The 22,266-nt window shown below is 41.9% G+C and overlaps 1 protein-coding gene across 8 annotated transcripts in view; it reads right to left on the reverse strand.

The window, feature by feature from the left end:
• Positions 1–22,266, reverse strand: part of slc25a21 (solute carrier family 25 member 21) — a 455,579-nt gene that overhangs the window by 106,961 nt on the left and 326,352 nt on the right. For all 8 annotated transcript variants that reach the window (XM_063050003.1, XM_063049977.1, XM_063050023.1 and 5 more), the window contains one exon: positions 14,261–14,309. In XM_063050003.1, coding sequence (XP_062906073.1) covers positions 14,261–14,309 — 49 coding nt within the window. The remainder of the gene's footprint in view (positions 1–14,260; positions 14,310–22,266) is intronic.

Here is a 22,266-nt window from a genome sequence, read left to right on the forward strand (position 1 = left end):
CTACAGCACAGAAACAGGCCCTTCAGCCAATTTAGTCTGTGCCAAACCATTAATCTGCCTAGTGCCACTGATCCGCATCCACACTTCAGCCCTCCATACCCCTGCCATCCATGTACCTATCGAAATTCAACTCACATCCACTACTTGCGCTGGCAGCTTGTTCCACGCGCTCACCACCCTCTGGGTGAAGAAACCCTCCCTCATGTTCCCCTTAAAGATTTAACCTTTCACACTTAACCCATGACCTCTAGTTGCAATTTCTCCCAACCTCAGTGGGAAAAGCCTACTTACATTTACCCTGTCTAGGCCCCTCATAATTTTGTATCAAATCTCCCCTCATTCCCTATGCTTCAGGGAATTACTATACAGTATCTGTATATCTCGACTCAGTTTTATCCTTCCAGGTTCAGTCCCTTCCTGCCTACATCCATGACACTTCACACACTCTCAATCTTTTCAATGATTTCAGGTTCCCTGGCCCCCATCATCTTACTTTTACTATGGATGTCCAGTCCCTATTCACCTCCATCCCGCACCAGGGGCTCTCCATTGTTTTCTGGACACCAGACCTAACCAGTTCCCCTCCACCACCACTCTACAAGCCTAGTGGAACTTGTCCTCACTCTAAATAATTTCTCCTTTGGCTCCGCCCATTTCTTTCTAACAAAAGGTGTTGCGATGGGCACTTGCATGGGTTCCAGCTATGACTGCCTATTTGTCAGCTAAGTGGAATGGTCTATGGTCCTACGCTACATCAACAACTGAATTGGTGCTGCTTGCTGCACCCATATTCTGCTCGTCGACTTTATCAACTTTGCCTCCAATTTTCACCCTACCCTCAAATTTATCCGGTCCATTTCCGACAACTTCCTGCCCTTTCTCAATCTCTCTATCTCTATTTCTGGAGGTAGCTTATCTACTGATATCTTTTACAAACCCATTGATTTTCACATCTACCTGATCTATACCTCTTCCCACCCTGTTACTTGTAAAAATGCCATCCTCTTCTCTCAATTCCTCTGTCTCTGCTACATCTGCTCCAGGATGAGGCTTTTCATTCCAGAAAGAGGGAGATGACCTCCTTCTTCAAAAAAGGAGCTTCCCTTCCTCCATCATCAATGCTGCCCTCACCTGCATCTTGTATATTTCACACATCTGCCCTCACCTCATCCCCCTGCCACCTCACCAGGGACAGGGCTCCTCTTGTCCTCACCTACCGTCCCACCAGCCTCCACGTCCAGCACATAACTCTCCATGACTTTCACCATCTCTAATGGGATCCCACCACCAAGTACATCTTTCCCTCCCCCCAACTTTCTGCTTTCAGCAGGGATCACTCCCAACGCAACTCCCTTGTCCATTCAACCTTCCCCACTGATCTCCCTCCTGGCACTTAACTTTGCAAGTGGAACGTCCTTGCAATCTGTCCATACACCTCCTCCCTTGCTACCACTCAGGGCCTCAAACAGTGCTTCCAGGTGAGGCAATACTTCACCTGTGAGTCTGTTGGGGTTATCTGCAGTATCCAGTGCCTCCTGTATATCGGCAAGACCCAACATAGATTGGGAGACCACTTCGCCGAGAACCTACACTCCATCCACCAAAAAAGTGGGTTCTCCCTGTGGACCCCATTTTAATCCTACTTTACATTCCCATTCTGACATGTCAGTCCATGGCCCCCTCTACTGCCATGATGACGCCACACTCAGAATGGAGCAGCGAAACGTTATATTCCTTTTGGGTAGCCTCCAACCTGATGACATGAACGTTGATTTCTCAAACTTCTCGTAATGGCCCCCCTCCTCACCATTCTTCATTTCCTTTTCCCTCGCTCACCTTTTCTCCATGTCTGCCCATCACCTCCCTCTGGTATTTCTCCCTTTCTCTTTCTTCCATGGCTTTCTGTCCTCTCCTATCAGATTCCCTCTTCTCCACCCCTTTATCTCTTTCACCAATTGACTTCCCAGCTTTATTTCACACTCTCCCTCTCCTGGTTTCACCTACCACCTAGTTTTTTTTTCTCCTCTCCCCCCAACCTTCTTACTCTGACTTCTCATCCTTTTTCTCCAGTCCTGATGAAGGGTCTTGGCCTGAAACGTCGACTGTTTATTCTTTTCCTTAAAAGCAGCCTGGCCTGCTGAGTTCCTTCAACATTTTGTGTGTGTTGCTAAGTCCTAAAGTACGCAACCTTTCCCTATAACTCAGGACTTCAAGTCCTGGCAACATCCTTGTAAATTTTCTCCGCTCTCTTTCAACCTCAGTCATACCTTTCCTGAAGGTAGTGACCAGAACAGCACACAAAACTCTTAAACTCACAAATGTCTTATATACGATGTGCTTCCAAGCCCATCAAACCTGCACACATGGGGCAAGGCAGAGTCATCTGCGTGCCCACTGTGCTCCAAGCGAGGAACCCTGGAGCACATCCTCAGCAAATGCGTGAGGTGAGGGACGGTACGGGTGGAGGCATGATCAGGTCCTGAAGACCATCGCTGAAGCCGTCAGCGCAGGAGTTGAGTGGGCGAAGCGGTCCCGACCCTCCAAGCAGACCATTGCCTTTGCCAGAGCTAGAGAGCAGCCAATACCTGCCAAAAGAACATCTGCAGGCATTCTGACCTCTGCAAGGGACTGGATCTCAAAAGGCAGCTGAAGTTCCCCAACCATATTGCAGCCACCACCCTGCGACCAGACATTGTCCTAGTGTCTGAGTCTACTAAGCAAGCGGTGCTGCTGGAGCTGACAGTCCCATGGGAAGATCGCTTGGAAGAGGCCTTTGAAAGGAAGCCCTCCAAATTCGCAGGACTGGTCAGCAACTGTCAGCAGGCTGGATGGAGATGTCTCCCAGTGGAGGTTGGTTGTAGGGGATTTGTGGCCTGTTCTTTAGTTAGAGCCTTCAGCATTTTGGGCATCGAGGGAGAGAGGAAGAGGAGAGCCATCCGCAGTACCACCGATGCGGCAGACAGGGCCTCAAGATGGCTGTGGCTCAAGAGAGGGGAGCCATGGAATCATAAGTAGCTAGCCATCTGGGCACAAGCTGGGGCCTGATCAGCCCTGGCTGGGTCAACTGGAGGAGGTTGTATGATGTTGAAAGACCTGAAACACCCGATGATTCCAGGAACATCACTGAAGATGTGTCCGGAAGCATCAATAGATGTATGTACACAGCATACAATTTCAAAATAACATCCCAACTCCTGTACTCAATGCTTTGATTTATGAAAGCAAATGTCCCAAGAGCTTTTTTTATGATCCTACCTACCTGTGACACCACTTTCAAGGAACTATGCATCTGTATGCCCAGATCAATCTGTTCTACCACACACCTCAGCATCCTACCATTCACTGTGTACAACCTACCCTGGATGGTCCTCTCAAAATCCAACACCTCACACTTGTCTGCATTAAATTCCATCTGCCATTTTTCAGCCCATTTTTCCAGCTGGTTCAGATCCCACTTCAAGCTTTGGTAGTCTTCCTTGCTACCCACTACACTCCCAATCCTGGTGTCAGCTGCAAATTTGTTGATCCAGTTTACCACATTATCATCCAGATCATTGATGTAGATGGCAAACAAGAAGAGATTCAGCACAATCCCTGCGGCACACCACTAGTCACAGGCCTCCAGTCAGAGTGACAACTATCTACAAACACTCTCCTTTTTTCTGTAAAACCAATGTTTAATCCAATTTACCACTTCATCTTAAATGCCAAGTGACTGAACCTCTTGACCAACCTCCCATGCAGGACCTGTTCAAAGACCTTGCTAAATTCCATGTAGATAACATCCACTGCCTTGTCTTCATCAACCTTCCTGGTAATACCCTCAAATAAAAACTGTAAGATTAATTAGACATGACTTACCATGTACAAAGTCATGTTGACTATCCCTAATCAGTCCCTGTCTATCTAAATACTTATATATCCAATCCCTTAGAATACATTCCAATAACTTTCCCACTACTGATGTCAGGCTCACCAGCATATAATTTCCTACTTTATCCTTTGGCTCTTTGTTAACTATCCTCTAATCCTCCAGCACCATACCCACAGTTAAGGATGTTTTAAATATCTCTGCTAGTGCTTGCAATTTCTGCACTAGCCTCCTACAGGGTCCGAGAAAAGACATTGTCAGGCTCTGAGGATTTATCCACCCTAATTTGCCTTAAGACGGCAAGTACCTCCTCCTCCATAATCACTAGAGTCCATGACCTTACTGCTGATTTGCCTCCCATCTATAGGCTCTGTGTCCATCTCCTAACTAAATACAGATCCAAAAATTCCATTTACGATCTCCCCTATCTCTTTTGGCTCCACACATAGATTGCCATTCTGATCTTCCAGAGGATTAATTTTGTCCCTTGCTATCTATTTGCTCTTAATATATCTGTAGAAGCCCTTAGAATTCTCCTTCACCTTTACTAGAGCAACCTCATGTCTTCTTTTAGTTGTCCTGATTTCCTTTAACTCTTCTGATTTCCTTTTATCCTCTTGATTTTCGTTTAGCCTCCTGATTTCTCCTCAAGTACCTCATTTGTTCCTTTCTACCTACTGTTTATCTGCTGTGCACTGCCTTTTTTTTTTCCTTAACCAGGGCCTCAGTATCTCTTGAAAACCAAGGTTCCCTATACCTGTTATCTTTGCCGTTTATTCTGACATGCACCTACAAGCTTTTTACTCTCCAAATTTCAGTTTTGAAGGCCTACCACTTACCAAACACTTTTACCAGAAAACAACCTGTCCTAATCCATATTTGCCAGATTGATATAATCAAAATTAGCCTTTCTCCAGTTGAAAATCTCAACCCGAGGAGCAGAGCTATCCTTTCCCTTAAAACTGATGGTATTATGATAACTAAACGCAAACTTCTGTCACCTGCCCAGTCTCATTCCTTGCAAGATTTAAGTTATAGGCTAGTAGACAAGAATTATTGCATTTATTATTTTAAAGATAAGAGTTACTGTGACATAACCATTTTGCAGTTGAAATGAGAGGTAAAAGGCATTCTTTCCTTTCAGTAGATGAAGATGTGATAATGTTAGCTCTTTCCCTCATTAAACTATATATGGTTGTACTGGTACAGGAGGGGAAAAGCCAAAATACAAATATCACATGGTAAAGAGTGGCTGTATTAACTAACAAAAATATTTTTCCAAACCAGCAATGGCTATTTTCCTCCTGGTTTTATTGCTGGTGTTTATTGTTGATTTAGTAAAGATTACATTCAATAATAATAGAACTTCCGTTACACATGTGTAGTTTTATGTAAAATACTCTTTAACAAAGCCAATTTACACTATCTTTATTGGAAGACTTGGCTAGTAAAAGGGCAGTTCATATCATTTACAATAGTGCCTAAAGCACTGGCTTGTTTCATTTTTTTCACGTGTCACTGCAAAAGGTGCCATAGTAAACTATATAGAATGGTGACCCAAAAACCTATTAAATGTGGGGTTTTCAGAACTAAAAGCACAACTTAAACATCTGTTACATTATATTTGTAGATGAATTAAGATCACATTTTTCTCCAAAGTGAAATTATTATTAGACAAATCTGGCAAATATAATGCTCAATGCAACTATTTTTCTCATAGAACTTATTAACTTATAAAATCTATTACTCATAAAGTGATCATCTTATGCTTTGCATAAACTTGAAACTATTATTACTTTTTTGATTAAAAATTACCCTTATTAGAAGCAACTTGATTGTTAAATCATTCCTCTGATAGCTTTGTTCAACGTAAAACAAAATCAATTATAGTACATATAATATATATCATATATGATAAATGCAACTAAATTTAAAATGGCCAGATCTTGGAATCAAGCATTCAGACTAACTCTGGATTCACAACCTTGGCACCAGCTTGGTCAGTACTTATGATAAACCTACAATGGCTTTCATATCCTTTTTACGAGTGTCCAAAATTGCAATTCCACTTGAAATGATGGCTGAATGCTTTGAATTTAAATTTACTTTGAAACTGAATTTACTTTGATTTCCTTACTCTCACAATCTTTTCCAAAACTCAAAATGCTTTTGAACATTTTTATTGCTTTATCAAAATGCATGCATGCTTTCAAAGAATTATGTATCTTAGCCCTTAGAACTCAGTTTATTTACAACCTTCAAAGTCTGTCCAATAAACGTACATTTCAATTTGTTGCTTTTCCTTCCAAAGTACATAACCCCAAGTGACTCATATCAGATAACAGCTATCTTTTCCACTTATTTGTCTTTCTGACATCTTTCACTGCTGTGTGCCTAGCCCCCTCAATTCTCTGACATCAGCATATTTTGGGGGAATGCTCTCTCTGTCCAAGTCTTGATTTATCTCGCCCAAAAAAAGAGTGCTACAGATGGATTCCATAGATCAGGCACAATCTGTAGAGGGAAACGTACAGTTGGCACTTTGAGTTGACACCTTTCATCTAGATTGAAAGAGGAGAGGGCAGATAGCTAGTCGCCGACCCTTCCTTCCAGATATGCTGCTGTCCTGCTGAGATCCTCCGGCAGCTTATTTTTCGTTCCAGATTCTGTCATCTGCAGTCTCATATCTTTGACCTGATTTATCAAAATGTGCAGAGAACAAAAGTAGTGTCAGTACCTACCCTGATGGTTGTTATCCTCAATCTAACCAGTAACTATTGACCCTGGCCTTCTCATTCTGAACCTTTAACCAATATTCTACCAATGTTTTCTCTTTTCCTCCTAGGCTATCATTTTAATAAGATTACACATCCACTCACTAACCTTCTTTAAAAAATTGTCAAAATATCTTTCTTTAATGAATTCATATAGGCCATCGAATTATATATTGATTTTATTCAAAACAAAATCAACCCCTTTTCAAATGTTGTAGTCTCAGTTATACCAGTGCCAGAGAAGAATAATGTGGGCTGCCTTAACGACTATGGCCCAGTAGCACTCACATCGACAGTGATGAAATGCTTTGAGAGGTTGGTTATGACTAGACTGAACTCCTGCCTTAGCAAGGAACTAGACACATTGCAATTTGCCGATCGTCACAATAGGACAATGGCAGACACAATCTCCATGGCTCTTCACACAGCTTTTGACCACCCAGACAACACAAACACCTACGTCAGGATGCTGTTCATCAGCTATAGCTCAGCATTTAATACCATCATTCCCACAATCCTGATTGAGAAGTTGCCAAACCTGGGCCTCTGTACCTCCCTCTGTAACTGGATCCTCAACTTCCTAACCAGAAGACTACAGGCTGTGCGGATTGGTAACAACATATCCTCTTCGCTGACAATCAACACTGGTGCACCTCAGGGTTGTGTGCATAGCCCACTGTCCTACTCTCAGTATACACATGACTGTGTGGCTAGGCATAGTTAAAATACCATCTACAAGTTTGCTGATGATACAACCATTGTTGGTAGAATCTCAGGTGGTGACGAGAGGGTGTACAGGAGTGAGATACGCCAACTAGTGGAATGTTGCTGCAGCAACAACCTGACACTCAACGTCAGTAAGATGAAAGAGCTGATTGTGGACTTCAGGAAGGGTAAGACAAAGGAACACATACCAATCCTCATAGAGGGATCAGAAGTGGAGAGAGTGAGCAGCTTCAAGTTCCTGGGTGTCAAGATCTCTGACGATCTAACCCAATCCCAACATATTGACGTCGTCATAAAGAAGGCAAGACAGCAGCTATACTTCATTAGGAGTTTGAAGCGATTTGGCATGTCAACAAATACACTCAAAAACTTCTATAGTTGTACAGTGGAGAGCATTCTGACAGGCTGCATCACTGTCTGGTATGGAGTGGCTACTGCACAGGACCAAAAGAAGCTGCAGAAGGTTGTAAATCTAGTCAGGTCCATCTTGGGCACTAGCCTACACAATACCCAGGACATCTTTAGGGAGTAGTGTCTCAGAAAGGCAGCGTCCATTATTAAAGATTTCCAGCACCCAGGGCATGCCCTTTTCTCACTGTTACCATCAGGTAGGAGATACTTTAGAAGTCTGAAGGCACACACTCAGTGATTCAGGAACAGCTTCTTCCCCTCTGCCATCTGATTCCTAAATGGACTTAGAAGCTTTGGACACTACCTCACTTTTTTAATATACAGTTTTTCTGTTTTAGCACATTTTTCAGTAATCTATTCAATATACGTAATTGATTTACTTGTTTATTACTGTTTTATTTTATTTGTTATTATTATTATTTTTCTCTCTCTGCTAGATTATGTATTGCATTGAACTGCTGCTGCCAAGTTAACAAATTTCATGTCACATGCCAGTGATAATAAACCGGATTCTGATTCCTGCAATTGCTGCTGGTGGTACAGCAATTAATATGCTTGAAATTAATCATATTTTAAATAATCTTATTTAGCAAATTAAATTGTACCCTTTGAAAATTACCTTCTTCATCTTTCCTTATTGTTTTCACAAGAATACACCACATTTAGCTGCAATGAAATTCATCCAACATAACTTGGCTGACTGCTAAGCTGCCTTCTAAAAATCCATGCAGATACCAAATGGAATTTTTGTCAATTCCAGTTATTTTCTATCCTCACTCCTACTCCACAGTTCTGAACTTGTAAAAAGCACTGTTCACCAAAGCTTCCTGACTGAAGTACTTGATAGTTCAGAAGACATTGAGTTTAAAGCTTTAATAGTTATTTTCATCTTACACTAGTCTCTTTCCTTTCTCACTGCCTCCAGCCAGACACGCCATCACATATTAGCAATTTTCCCTGTTTTGTCTTTACAGGCTATGCTGCAGCTATCCTGATCCTCTCTGGAAAATACTTTCTCTACTTTCTGCCTCTCGACTGCTTTAAGTTGTTCCTCACATGAAAGGTCATAATACTATTTTTTGTAGCTAGTGTCAGATTTTTAACTGTCCTTCTCAGGAAGTTTCTTGGGACTGATGGTGACTTCCTTTCATTCTGGTCCTGTAGTGACAGTGTAGGAATTGTAGACTCTTCCAGTGATGGGGTGGGACAGACCTGCAGTCCTTGAGGTAGTGCGCTCCTTCAGCCATTTACACTGGTTACCGTGTGCCATGGAGCATGAATTTGAGATCCTTACTGCCATCTCACCTACTCACATTGAGTGGAAATGGGTTTGTGATTCCCAGGAGTCTGTATGTATTTTGGATTCTTTTCAAGGAGGCTTTGAGAATGTCAAGGAGGCTTTTTTTCTGCCAACTGTTAATGTCTTACCATGACTAAGCATGGCATAGAGTGTCTGTTTCAGGAGTCTAGCATTAGCTATTAGAATGATAAGGCCTGCCCAATGGAGCTTGGCTGAATGTAGTTAGGTTCTCAGAACCAAGGATTTTGACCTGAAGGTGGATGTTGCTATTAGGATTTTTCAGGTATATCATTGGTGGCATCTCTCAGTGCTGTGAAGAACCTGCTGTGAGTAGTCCATATCTTAGAAGCAGGTAGCCCCAATCTCAAGAGGTCAAGTGTCACTGCTGTCAAATAGACAGCAAGTTTGTGCAGGCCTGTGGTCTTTTTCTCAATCAGTCAAAGGCTCTGCTGGAGTACCAAAGATGATAGCAAATTTGTTCCCTAGAATCTGCCCTCACTCAGGGATGCTTATCAAGATTGGGGAAGTGGTCCAGGCTTCTCAACACTGTTATTATCAGAGAGTGGTGATATATAGCACAGACAGATTAGTAGAGAATGTTTGTTTTGGATAAATACAAGGCCCATTGTCTCAGATGTATCAGTAAACAAGTTTACAATGACTTCAGACTTGGTCTTCAAATTACACAAATGCATACGTTGCTTGTGTACTGCAGATCAACTATTGAGGTTAGGCGAACTCAGTTATGAATTGGAAGCACAGAGTTGTATAGTGTTTCATTGGCCCTGTCAGTTAAATCCATTCAAACATAAAAGTTATTGGAACTTAAATTTAGCAGATAGCAAGGGAGATTGGAAAAAAAAGTATCAGGACAATGATGCATCAGTCTATATTGTGATTATCCTTAGGATATTTTCAAAAGAGAAATATTGAGTTGCTCTGGTAAATGTTAGCATTCCTGACATTACTTGTGTCCTTTTACTTTGAATCTGTTCCTCTATGAATGGAAACAACCTCGCTTTTTTATCCAACCCAGTGTAGTAACCTACATTTCTATCACAGCTTCACTCAACATTCTTTGCTCCAATAAGAATAACCCCAGGTTTCTTCATCTTCATTTTGTAGCTGAAACTCCTCATTCCTGGAACTTTTCTAGTAAATCTCTTTACATATTTTAAAGGATCTTCAACATCCTTACTAAATTTTGATGATCAAAGCTGGATGGAATGAATGCTAAGTAGCTTTGAATGGGTGGATGGGGGAATGGGGTGGGAAGAGGTAGATGAAACAAAGTACAATGCACATAATAAGCTCAAAAGTATGGATGTGGGTGACTAGGCAATTTTCATTAGAAATAGTCTCAGCTTTTTCAACTTTTCCTCAGCAAGTATCCACCCCACTAGGCACAAACTATGAGACAGTCATTTCTATGCATCTAAATTTTAACTTTTTGCAATGAAAATTAAAGATTATTTAAATTCAAGATCAAAACATTAATTTTCAGTTGAAAGAGAAGCTCTGCCATGTCAGGAATTTCCTTACAAATGCCCAAATGGTCCACAGTTCACAGGTCAGGCAAAGCAGCAGGGGTGATCCCATCTGCATTTATAGATGGAGTGCGCTTTGTAAGCGTTAAAACTATTTCCTATAATTTTGTAGTTAAGAAGTCTTAATTAGAACTTTGTACACATCATGATGGTGAAATAATGTTTATAAACATAAACATTTCCTCTGTTTTTCACTACAATAATATATTTGCAAAATATATTACCCACAATAGGGTATCATTCATGGCATAAAGCTACTGAACACTGCAGATTTTGAAGCACTCTGTAGATCAGACTAGTAAGAGAATTTACAGCCTGTTGGAGTTTAATGCCTTTTTAACATTACTTAAAATACAAACTAGTAAAAAATCGTGGTATCTGTGCAAGATGATACCAGTAGTAGTTAAACATCTATTATAAAACATAAGTTGCACACTACATTAACAGCAATTTTCCTGTTTTAGGGTATTATACAGTCTCTCACTCTCCACACATTGTGAAGGTGTGTCATTTCCAAAAATAAGTAACCAGAATTATTCATGTACATTGTGTGAAAACTGCTTCCTCATTTCACTCTTAGATCCAGCTCTAAAATTGAGCTTGTTTAAAATAGAACCTGCTACCATTCTCCCTTTCCACATCCAGAAGCAGCTTATCGGAATTTACACTACCAAATCCTTTTATCACATTGAATTACATCCCAGTCTAATTGTAGCATTTGTACAATCTATCCTCATAATCCCTGGCTTTGTGCTTGGGTAAATCTTCACTCTGCTTTGCCTGACATGAACAGTATAGAAGTAAATTAATCCCAAACTAAATTTTTGCTTTGCTTATAATGCAATCAAGGTAACTTTGGATTGAGTTTTAAGCCACCATGCATTTCAGGAAGAAAGCACAGTCTGAAACATCAACATTTTTCTTTTGAGGAAGGCTCCACAAATTCCTTCTGGTCCATGTTACAGATATCATCTTGGACATTTGTACTTAAACAGTGAAGCTTGATAAAGAACTAACTTTCATTTTAACTCTTTTGCAGAAATGGCAAAAGTTTTACCTCTCTAAAGGTAGTGACAGGACATTCGGTTGTTAAGGAATCGGTAATTTATTCAATTTAATTCAGAAAACTTGGATTTAGGGGCACAGCCAAGAATCAACAATGATGTAAACCAATGAATACAAATAAGAATGGTTGTCAACAGTCTTGTAGTCATAAAGAGCAATTTTAGGTTGTAGGGGAAAAGTTTTACTCTTCACAGTAGACCCAGTTGTGCCTTAGGCACCTTAGATAATGAACTGTTTGGGGATCAGCAAGGAATCACTTTTGTTTTTACAAAAGTTTGTGCACTTCCTTTCTGAGCCAAGTTAATTGTATGTACAACAGTAACAAACAATTGCACTCCCTTGTCTACTTTTCAAATAGGTATAAGCTACCCTGAATCATTGTGACATCAGCTGACATCCCCTGATGTGTCAAAGACCATAAAAGCTGTCAGGAATACTGTGAATTCCAACAAGCAACAAGATACCTTACTTGTTTTATTCTTTTTTTAAAAAAAACAAAGGACTAGAATAATGAGAAGTACTTGTTCTTGCACCGGAATGTAAAACCTGAGAGCCTTCAACAGTTGATTGTATACCATCTTCAAATGTTTAAGTGGCAGAGGCAAAGCACTACTTGCATGCTGAGTTACTATCCTTCATCAGTATTAAGTCTCTGCTGTAGACAGACATAATCCCCAGTTGATGAGCTGTGCTAGTGAAAAATGTCTTCTTTTTATAAACTCTTTTTTAAAAAAGTTATTTTACTGCTTTCTTTGCATCTGTAACAAACACAAGTTTATCAGGGGAAAAAAAAAGAGTCAAATTAGCATTCTTGACTAAAAGGAGAAACAGCAAGGCATCTGCAAAAAAATAATCAGCTACCTAATGTCTGGAACAAGCTAAAGCTCTCTGTAATGTGATCCTTACATGAACCATAATCTCCTGTTTATTTCCTCTAATGAGGCAGGAGTTAAAGCAGTTGACCTGATCAGATTCAGATGGCAGCCCTAAAGGAGTGAGCCCCCCTGCTGTACCTTGGGCCCGACACCCTTTGCTACCTCCAAGCGAGCTGAGACCAGGCTGTGAACCATGTAAATAGGAGGTTTCCAGGTTAATGAAAAGCCATAACTTCATCTCAGTGCTGCTGTGGAAGACGCTTTGCTTGAACCATGGTTGCAGCAATCAACGATTAAAGCTTAGCAAATGTGTTAGGTTCTAGGGGAAACAAATTACTTTGCTGAAATAGATAGAAAAGTAAATATCTTCAGTAAGTTGAAGTGCTTAAATATTGCTTTGCAAAAGAAATGTATTGATTTTAAAATTCAAGGCAAACAACACCACAAGCAAAAATGGTTTGCAATCTCAGAGTTTGTTGACAAATGTCATGTTCTTCTGTTTATTGTTGAAGTTGTTTTGCTAATTCTGAAATGGCACTGAGTTTTGGAAACAAGTATGCAAGTCAGATTTGCTTGAATCTCCAAAATTAATATTCAATACAAATTAATCATCAGAATCATATTCTTTTAAACCTCCTGTGAGCAACAGATGCTCTGGATTGAAATTGACATGCAGGAGAATGAAAAGTGGGAATTCAAAATTTGACCTTTGCCACTGAAGTTGACTTAGCTTGAAAATTAATGCATTTTCAGGAACATTGGGAAATTGCATCAATTCATGAACAGCAATCTCAATATTCTCACATTTCATTGTCTTCCGTGCAACTACTATTTTACAATATAGTCAATTTGAAGTTAGGAGTAAAAAATTGTATGATGTAATGCTATGCTCAAGTCAAACATAAGTTGTGTTGGCCTGTAGACTGTAACCTAAATCTATTTAAAACAAGTCAAGAAGTTGGAATGAAAGGAGTTAATGTATAAGTGATGTTACAGTATTTCAGCTTAATGTTGAAATAGATTTAAATGGTTCAATGCATATGATAATATGCAGCTAAGTTCCCATTTTGTTTTAAAACCTCTGATAGAGAAATGGGATGTAATTTAGCTCATAGTTAACATAATCCATCGACAATCAACACACACCCCCTCTCTCGACACAATGTTGGCACTGGTACGAAGGAGAATTTTGTTCTGATTAAAGGCTGATGCGTGCACAGCACGGTAGGTCTAAATCACACACAGGTCCGCGTGAATTTGCATCCAAACTTAGGGTTGCTTATAATAATTGTTAAGCAATATTTACTTTGAGGCAAAACTTTGCCTTGATAAATCCTTGAGGTAATGTCACTTTAAACAATATACAATCATTTTAAAAGGTAAATACATTGCCAATGGACATTTAGCACTCTGTCAACTGTAAATCATGCAAAGTAAAAGCAGAAATGTTCTAATACTGATGGCGACTTCTGTCCTGAGACGATGTTGTTGATATTATTACTGAGAAAATCATAAATCTTTTATTTTTCTGACAAAACTAAAAATCAACAATTTTCCAAACTGACTCCATTTCAAAACAAAATTAAAACATAAATTATTTAGGCAAGTCCTGGCATTAAAAATCAGCAGCATGACAGCTTACACTCTGGATGACTTCCAGTAACAATCAAACTTGCTCAAGCAAAGCCTACCTGGTTTTCACCACATCGAGGGGATGCATCAGGCAAATTTCCATAAGACCTATGATGACAGAAAAGAAAGAGCCAATGAACACAAGCGCAAAGTTTACACTTCACTGCTTATAATAGGTAAAAGGTCAAATATGAAAAATGAAAAAAATTGCAACATTTTTATTTATTCATCTATAAAATACGACACCTTTAGCATTGCCAGCATTTATTGTCCATGCCTAAGTACTCCTGAACTGAGATAGTTCAGAATTGATCATATAAATAGTTTGGCATCCATGAGATGTGAGAATGTGAGATGTTAGCTAGCATTCCTTAAGTCCAAGAGTAAACCAGATAAACACGAAAAACTAATAATATAGCTATATGTGGGAAGTTAGGGAGATCTCCAGCGTCTTTGATGACTACACATGTGCAAAGTACATCTGGCTGTAACTCCTTACAGACTATGTCAGGAAAGTGGAGCTGGAGGATCTACACATCAATTGGAAAAATGAGGGGATAACAGGCAGGTGATGCAAGGAGGCAGTCACACCTGTCTGCAGGAGGCAGGTTGACTGTCAGGAGAGGGAACGGGAATATTCAGACTGAGCAGAGTACCATTCCCCTCATTAACAGGTACATCAATTGTGGGATTGAGTTTAAGAGCCGAGAGGTAATGTTGTAGCTATATAGGACCCTGGTCAGACCCCACTTGGAGTACTATGCTCAATTCTGGTCGCCTCACTACAGGAAGGACGTGGAAACTGTAGAAAGGGTGCAGAGGAGACTTACAAGGATGTTGCTGTAGGTTTTCTATGTTTCCATCAACAAGATGACCCATCAAGTGAAAGGCTCAGTAACCAGGTGTCTGGCACTGAATCTAGCTCAGTAGAGCAGAAGGGAAGGAGGTAGAAAAGGGAAACAGTGGTAACAGTAGTGCACTGTCTCCCAGGTGCCAGGTTTAGGAACGTCTCAGGTCTGGTCGACAGCATTCTTAAGTGGGAGAATGACCAGCCAGGATCAGCCAGAAGTTGATCCCAATAGCTCAGAAAATAGATAAGGTCCTGAAGAGCAGAATATAGGGAGCTAGAAAGAAGCTGAAAAGCAGGACCTCAAGGGCAGTAGTCTCTAGGTTGTTGCCTGTGCTACATGCCAGCAAGTTTAAGAACAGGATAATGCAGCAGATGAAGGTGTGACCGAAGAATTGGTGTAGGGGGCAGGGTTTCAAATTTGTAGGTCATTGGGATATCTCCCGGGAAGGTATGACCTGTAGAAAGGGGCACATTAGACCCAGACTTGAGAGGGGCCAATGTCCTTGCGGGCAAGTTTGCTGGAGCCATTCATAAGGATATAAACTAGGTCGGCAGGAGAATGGGAACCAGAATGATAGGTCAAATCATGAAGCAGTTGGTGTAAAGGTAGATGCAATATGTAGAGAGACTGTGAGGAAGGGCAGACAGTGGATAGGGCATAAATTCAGTCAGTTGGATGGGTTGAAATATGTTTACCTTAATGTGAGAAGTATCCGGAACAAGGGAAATGAAACTAGGAGCATGGATCAGTACATGGAACTATGACAATATGGCCATTACAAAGACTTGGCTGCCACAAGGGCAGGACTGACTGCTGGATGTTCTATGGTTTAGATGTTTCAAAAGGGAAAGGGAGGGAAGTTTACGAGGTGGCAATGTGCATTGCTAATCAGGGATAGTATCATAGCTGCAGAAAGGGAGGAAGTTGTGCATGGATTGTCTTCTGAGTCAGTGTGTGCAGGAGTCAGAAACAGGAAGAGAGCAATTATTCTATAAGGAGTATTCTATAGGTTCCCCAATACCACCAGGGACACCAAGGAGTACATTGGGAGGCAGATGTTGGAAAGATGCAAAAATAACAGGGTTGTTGTCGCAGGTGACTTCAACTTCACTAATATTGATTGGTACCTCCTTGGTGCATGAGGCTTAGGTACAGCAGAATTTGTTTGGTGTGTTCAAGAAGGATTCCTGATGCAATATGTGAACAGGTCAACTACAGGAAAGTCCATATAGGGTCTAATACTGGGCAATGAACCTGGTCAAGAAACAGATCTCTCAGTGTGGAAGCACTTTGGAGACAGTGACTGCAACTCCCTGGACTTTTGCATATCCTTATACAGAAATAGGAGCGGGTGGTATGGGAAAATATTTAATTGGGGGAGAGCTAATTATGATGCTATTAGGCAGGAACTTAGGAGTGTAAATTAGAAACAGCTGTTCTCAGAGCAACATACAACAGAAATGTGGAGTTTGTTTAGGAAGCACTTGCATGGGGTTCTATGTAGGTTTGTCCCATTGATGCAGGGGAAGGACAGGAGAGTGATGGAACTATGGTTGATAAAAGATATGGAACATTAAGTCAAGAGGAAAAAGGAAGCATACTTAAGGTTTAGGAAGCAAAGATCAGATAGGGCTCTTGAGATTTATAAGGTAGCCAGAAAAGAGCTTCAGAAGGAACTTAAGAGAGCTAGAAGGGATCATGAGAAGGCCTTGTTGAATAGAATTAAGGAAAACTCCAAGGCATACTACTCCAAGGCATGGTACTTGAAGACCAGGAGGATAACTGGAGTGAAGGTAAAACTGATCAAAGATGGAAGAGGAAACATATGCATGGAGTCACAGGAGGTAGGGGAGGTCCTTCATGAATACTTTGCTCTAGTATTTACCAGTGAGTGAATGGTGAATACTGAAGCAAATGTAAGGTCAGCGTACAACAGGTTAATATGCTGGAACATGTCCATGTTAAGAAAGAGGAACTTTTAAAAGAACTTTGGGAGAGATAAGGTTACTATGGGAGGCAAGGGAAGAAATTGCTGCACCATTGGTGATAGTTTTTGCATCCTCATTGGCTACAGGAATAGTAAAAGAAGATTGGAGGATGGAAAATGTTATTCCTTTGTTCAAGAAAATTAATAGGGAAATCCTGGAAATTAAAGATCAGCGAGTGTTACATACTTAGTAGATGGACTATTGGAGAGAATGCTTAGAGAACAAGCGTTTGGAGATGCATAGTCTGATTAGGCACAGACAGCACGGCATTGTGAGGGGCTACAGGAGCCTGATTGAGTTTTTTGCAGAAGTGACAAAACAGATTAATGATGAAAGAGTAGTGGATGTGGTGTATATGGACTTTAGTAAGCTGTTCAACAAGATTCCCCATAGTAGGGTCATTCAGAAAGTTAGAAGGCACAGGATCCAGGGAAACTTGGCTGCATGGATTCAGAATTGGCTTGCCTACGGATGGCACAGGGTGGTGGAAGATGGAGCACATTCTGCTGGAGGACCTGCAGGGATCTGTTCTGGTATTTCTGCTTGTTGTGATTTTTATAAATGACTTTGATGAGGAAGTGGGAGGGTGGCTAGTAGGTTTGTAAATGGCATGAAGGTTGGAGGTGTTGTGAGTAGAGTAGAAAGTTGTTCTAAGTTTCAACGAGACATTGACAGGATGCAAAGCTCGGCTGAGAGGTGGCAGATGGAGTTCAATCTGGAAAGGTGTGAAGTAATACACTTTGAACGGTTGAACTTGAAGGCAGAATACAAGGTTACTGTCTGGATTCTGCACAGTATGGAGGAACAGGGAGATCTTGGGTCCCTCATCCATAGATCCCTCAAAGTTGCCACACAAGTTGATAGGGTGGTTAAGAAGATGTATGGTGTGTTGGCCTTCATTAGTCATGGGATTGAGTTCAAGAGCCACAGGTAATGTTGCAGCTCTATAAAACTCTGATTAGATCACACTTGGAGTATTCCGTTCAGTTCTGGCCACCTCATTCCAGAAGGATGTGAAAGCTTTGAAGAGGGCAAAGGAAATTTACCAGGAAGCTGCCTGGATTAGCGAACATGTCTTATGAGGAAAGACTGAGCTTTTGGGCTCAAGACTGGGCTTTTCTCTTCAGAGCAAAGGAGATTGAGAAGTGATTCAATAGAGATGTATAAGAATGATAAGAGATATAAGTACAGTGGACAGCCAGTGCCTTCTTTATCAGGGTAGCAATGGCTAATGTCAGAGGACATACTTTAAGGCAGGGCTTCTCAACCGGAGTTCTGCAGAACCCTAGAGTTCTGTGAGAGGTTGCTAGGGGTTCCAACAGAGATGATGATTAAAAAAATAAACATCGATTTTCGAACCTCACGCAATGTGCGATCCGAGCACTCACAGTGGTGGGCAGTGATTGAGCAACCACATTAGAGGTCTCTCAGCCCAGTATGGTAGTGCGGAGTAGGACTGTGTGGTTGAGCCCAAGCAACACACACAAAATGCTGGAGGCATCTATGGAAAAGAGTAAACATTTGACATTTTGGGCTGAGACCCTTCAGCAGGACTGGAAAAAAAAAAGATGAGGAGCAGAGTTAAAAGGTGGGGGGAGGGGAGAAAGAAACACAAGGTGATAGGAGGAACTGGGAGGAGAAGAGGTGAAGTAAAGAGCTGAGAAGTTGATTGGTGAAAGAGGTACAGGGCTGGAGAAGGGGGAATCTAATAGGAGAGGACAGAAGGCTATGGAAGAAAGAAAAGGGGGGAGGAGCACCAGAGGGAGGCGATGGTCAGGCAAGGAGACAAGGTGAGAGAAGGAAAAGGGGATGGGAAATGGTGAAGGGGGGGCGGGGGGAGCATTATCATAAGTTCAACAAGTCGATGTTCATGCCATCAGGTTGGAGACTACCCAGATAGAATATAAGGTGTTGTTCCTTCAATCTGTGTGTGGCCTCACCGCGACAGTAGAGGAGGCCATGGATAGACATACCAGAATGGGAATGGGAAGTAGAATTAAAATGGTTGGGCACTGGGAGATCCTGCTTTTTCCGGCGGACGGAGTATAGGTGCTTGGTGAAGCGGTGTCCAAATTTATGTCGGGTCTCACCAATGTACAGGAGGCCACACCAGGAGCACAGGACGCGGTATATGACCCCAGCAGACTCACCTTGTCTCCTTGCCTGCCCGTCGCCTCTCTCTGGTGCTCCTCCCCCCTTTTCTTTCTTCCACGGCCTTCTATCCTCTCTTATCAGACTCCCCCTTCTCTAGCCCTGTATCTCTTTCACCAATCAACTTACCATCTCTTTACTTCACCCCTCACCCTCCCGGTTTCTCCTATCACCTGTGTTTCTCCCTCCCCTCCCCCCACCTTTTAACTCTTACTCCTCATCTTTTTTTCTCCAGTCCTGCTGAAGGGTCTCAGCCCAAAATGTCGACTGTACTCTTTTCCATAGATACTGCCTGGCCTGCTGAGTTCCTCCAGCATCTTGTGTGTGTTGCTTGGAGGGGAGAATGATTAGGCTGATGGTAAGTGCTGTATTGCACCAAGGGGAGGGTGGTAGGCCGATGCAGAGTGTGAAGTGCGTTATATTATAACAACTTATAGACGTATTGCATGTTTGTTATGGAAATAATGCTTCACAGATAGACAATCATGAGAGAAAGACATTGTAGCTGAGAAGGAAAGGTTAGCTGGAGGACTGAAGTTTCTTCAGATAGTTACAAGAATATCAAGTCAAGTCACTTTTTATTGTCATTTCAACCATAACTGCTGGTACAGTACACAGTAAAAATGAGACAACGATTTTCAGGACCATGGTGCTACATGAAAAAATACAAAAACTACACTGAACTACGTAAAACAACACAAAAACTACACTAGACTACAAACCTACCCAGGACTGCATAAAGTACACAAAACAGTGCAGGCATTACAATAAATAAGAGTTTGTATGAGGGTTGCATAATTCGGTTTGCTTTGCGGATGCAGCGTGTGGTATAAATGTCTCTAATGACGGGACGAGAGACCCCAATGATCTTCTCAGCTGGCCTCACTATCCGCTGCAGGGTCTTGCGATCCGAGATGGTGCAATTTCCGAACCAGGCAGTGATGCAGCTGCTCAGGATGCTCTCAATACAACCTCTGTAGAATGTGTTGAGGATGGGGGGTGGGAGATGGACTTCTCTCAGCCTTCGCAGAAAGTAGAGACACTGCTGGGCTTTCTTTGCTATGGAGCTGGTGTTGATGGACCAGATGAGATTCTCTGCCAGGTGAACACCAAGAAATTTGGTGCTCTTAACGATCTCTACGGAGGAGTCGTCGATGTTCAGCGGAGAGTGGTCGCTCCGTGTCCTCCTGAAGTCAACAACCATCTCTTTTGTTTTGTTCACATTCAGAGACAGGTTATTGGCTCTGCACCAGTCCGTTAGCCGCTGCATCTCCTCTCTGTATGCTGACTCATCGTTCTTGCTGATGAGACCCTCCACGGTCGTGTCATCGGCGAACTTGATGATGTGGTTCGAGCTGTGTGTTGCAGCACAGTCGTGGGTCAGTAGAGTGAACAGCAGTGGACTGAGCACACAGCCCTGGGGGGCCCCGTGCTCAGTGTGATGGTGTTGGAGATGCTGCTTCCAATCCAGACTGACTGAGGCCTCCCAGTCAGGAAGTCTAGGATCCAGTTGCAGAGGGAGGTGTTCAGGCCCAGTAGGCACAGCTTTCCAATCAGTTTCTGAGGAATGATTGTGTTGAATGCTGAACTGAAGTTCATGAAAAGCATTCGAACGTATGTGTCTTTTTTGTCCAGATGGGTTAGGGCCAGGTGGAAGGTGATGGCAATGGCGTCGTCTGTTGAACGATTGGGATGGTACGCGAACTGCAGGGGGCCCAGTGAGGGGGGCAGCAGGGTCTTGATGTGCCTCATGATGAGCCTCTCGAAACACTTCATGATGATGGATGTGAGTGCGACAGGACGGTAGTCGTTGAGGCAGGACACTGAAGACATCTTCGGCACAGGGACGATGGTGGCGGCCTTCAAACATGCAGGAACGACAGCGCTGCTCAGGGAGATGTTGAAGATGTCAGTGAGAATATCTGCTAGCTGATCTGCACATCCTCTAAGCACTCTGCCAGGAATATTGTCTGGTCCAGCAGCCTTCGGTCGGTTGACCCTGCACAGGGTTCTCCTCACATCGGCCACAGTAAGACACAGCACCTAGTTAGACACACCACATCATTTTCTGCCTCAAAATGAGTGTAGAAGTTGGTTAGCACATCTGGGAGGGAGGCATCACCCACACAGTCAGGTGATGTTGTCCTGAATGCCCTTCCACATGCACAGCGTGTCAAGAAATCAAGAAATAGCTGAGCGTGATGGATAAACTAAAGACACTGAAAGACACAACTACAAGACTGAAGCCTTGCAATCTGGAACGAACCATGTCTCTATCTAGGTTAATCCAGTACACCTACAAGAACACGGCATCTCCAGTGTAACCTGTGCAGGTCAAACAATGCATAATCATTCAACTTTCGTTCATTAGCAAAGTGATTGAGAGGGTCACACACCAGTAAGTTAAGTTTAAGTTTAATTATCATTCAGCCATACATGAATACCCATGAACATGGCTAAACGAAACAGCGTTTGTCCAGGGTCAAGGTGCAAAACACAGTACCAACAGTCACCCACAGTACAAGGCAGAAAAAAAGAAATATACCAAGAGAGACTCACTGATATATTCTGACTAATAATCAATTGCGTTATTTCAGACAAGATTCATTACAACCTTCAGCCAAACAAGAATAAAACACAGGAAAATTGCTGAGGGAATTGGCCTTGGCATTCAGACAGCATTTGTTTGGAAACAAGGAACTTTAGTTACTCTTAGGTCAATAAATTTTAAGGGAAAACTTGAATTGCTGTATTCATATTAGCACAAAGGAAATAGTTGTTCAAGGCTAGTCTTTTAAGTCCAATACTTTTAGGAAGGGGCTCTTCAGGGAAGTATCCTTGACTCAACCATCTTCAGCTGTATCATCAATAGCCTGGTCTTCATCATGAGGTTAGCATTGAGGAGGATTGCTTGTGATTTATGGTATTCAGTGCTATTCATAATCTTCCAGATTATGAAGAACACATCAACATGCACTGAAACCTGAATAATGTTCAGATGGTGCTGATAAATAGCACGTAATATTTACACTAAGAAAAGGCAAGTCTAATTGCTTCCCTTTGGTTTTACTGTCA

The sequence above is a fragment of the Mobula hypostoma genome, chromosome 1, assembly GCF_963921235.1.
Source record: "Mobula hypostoma chromosome 1, sMobHyp1.1, whole genome shotgun sequence".
Classification (NCBI taxonomy): domain Eukaryota; kingdom Metazoa; phylum Chordata; class Chondrichthyes; order Myliobatiformes; family Myliobatidae; genus Mobula; species Mobula hypostoma.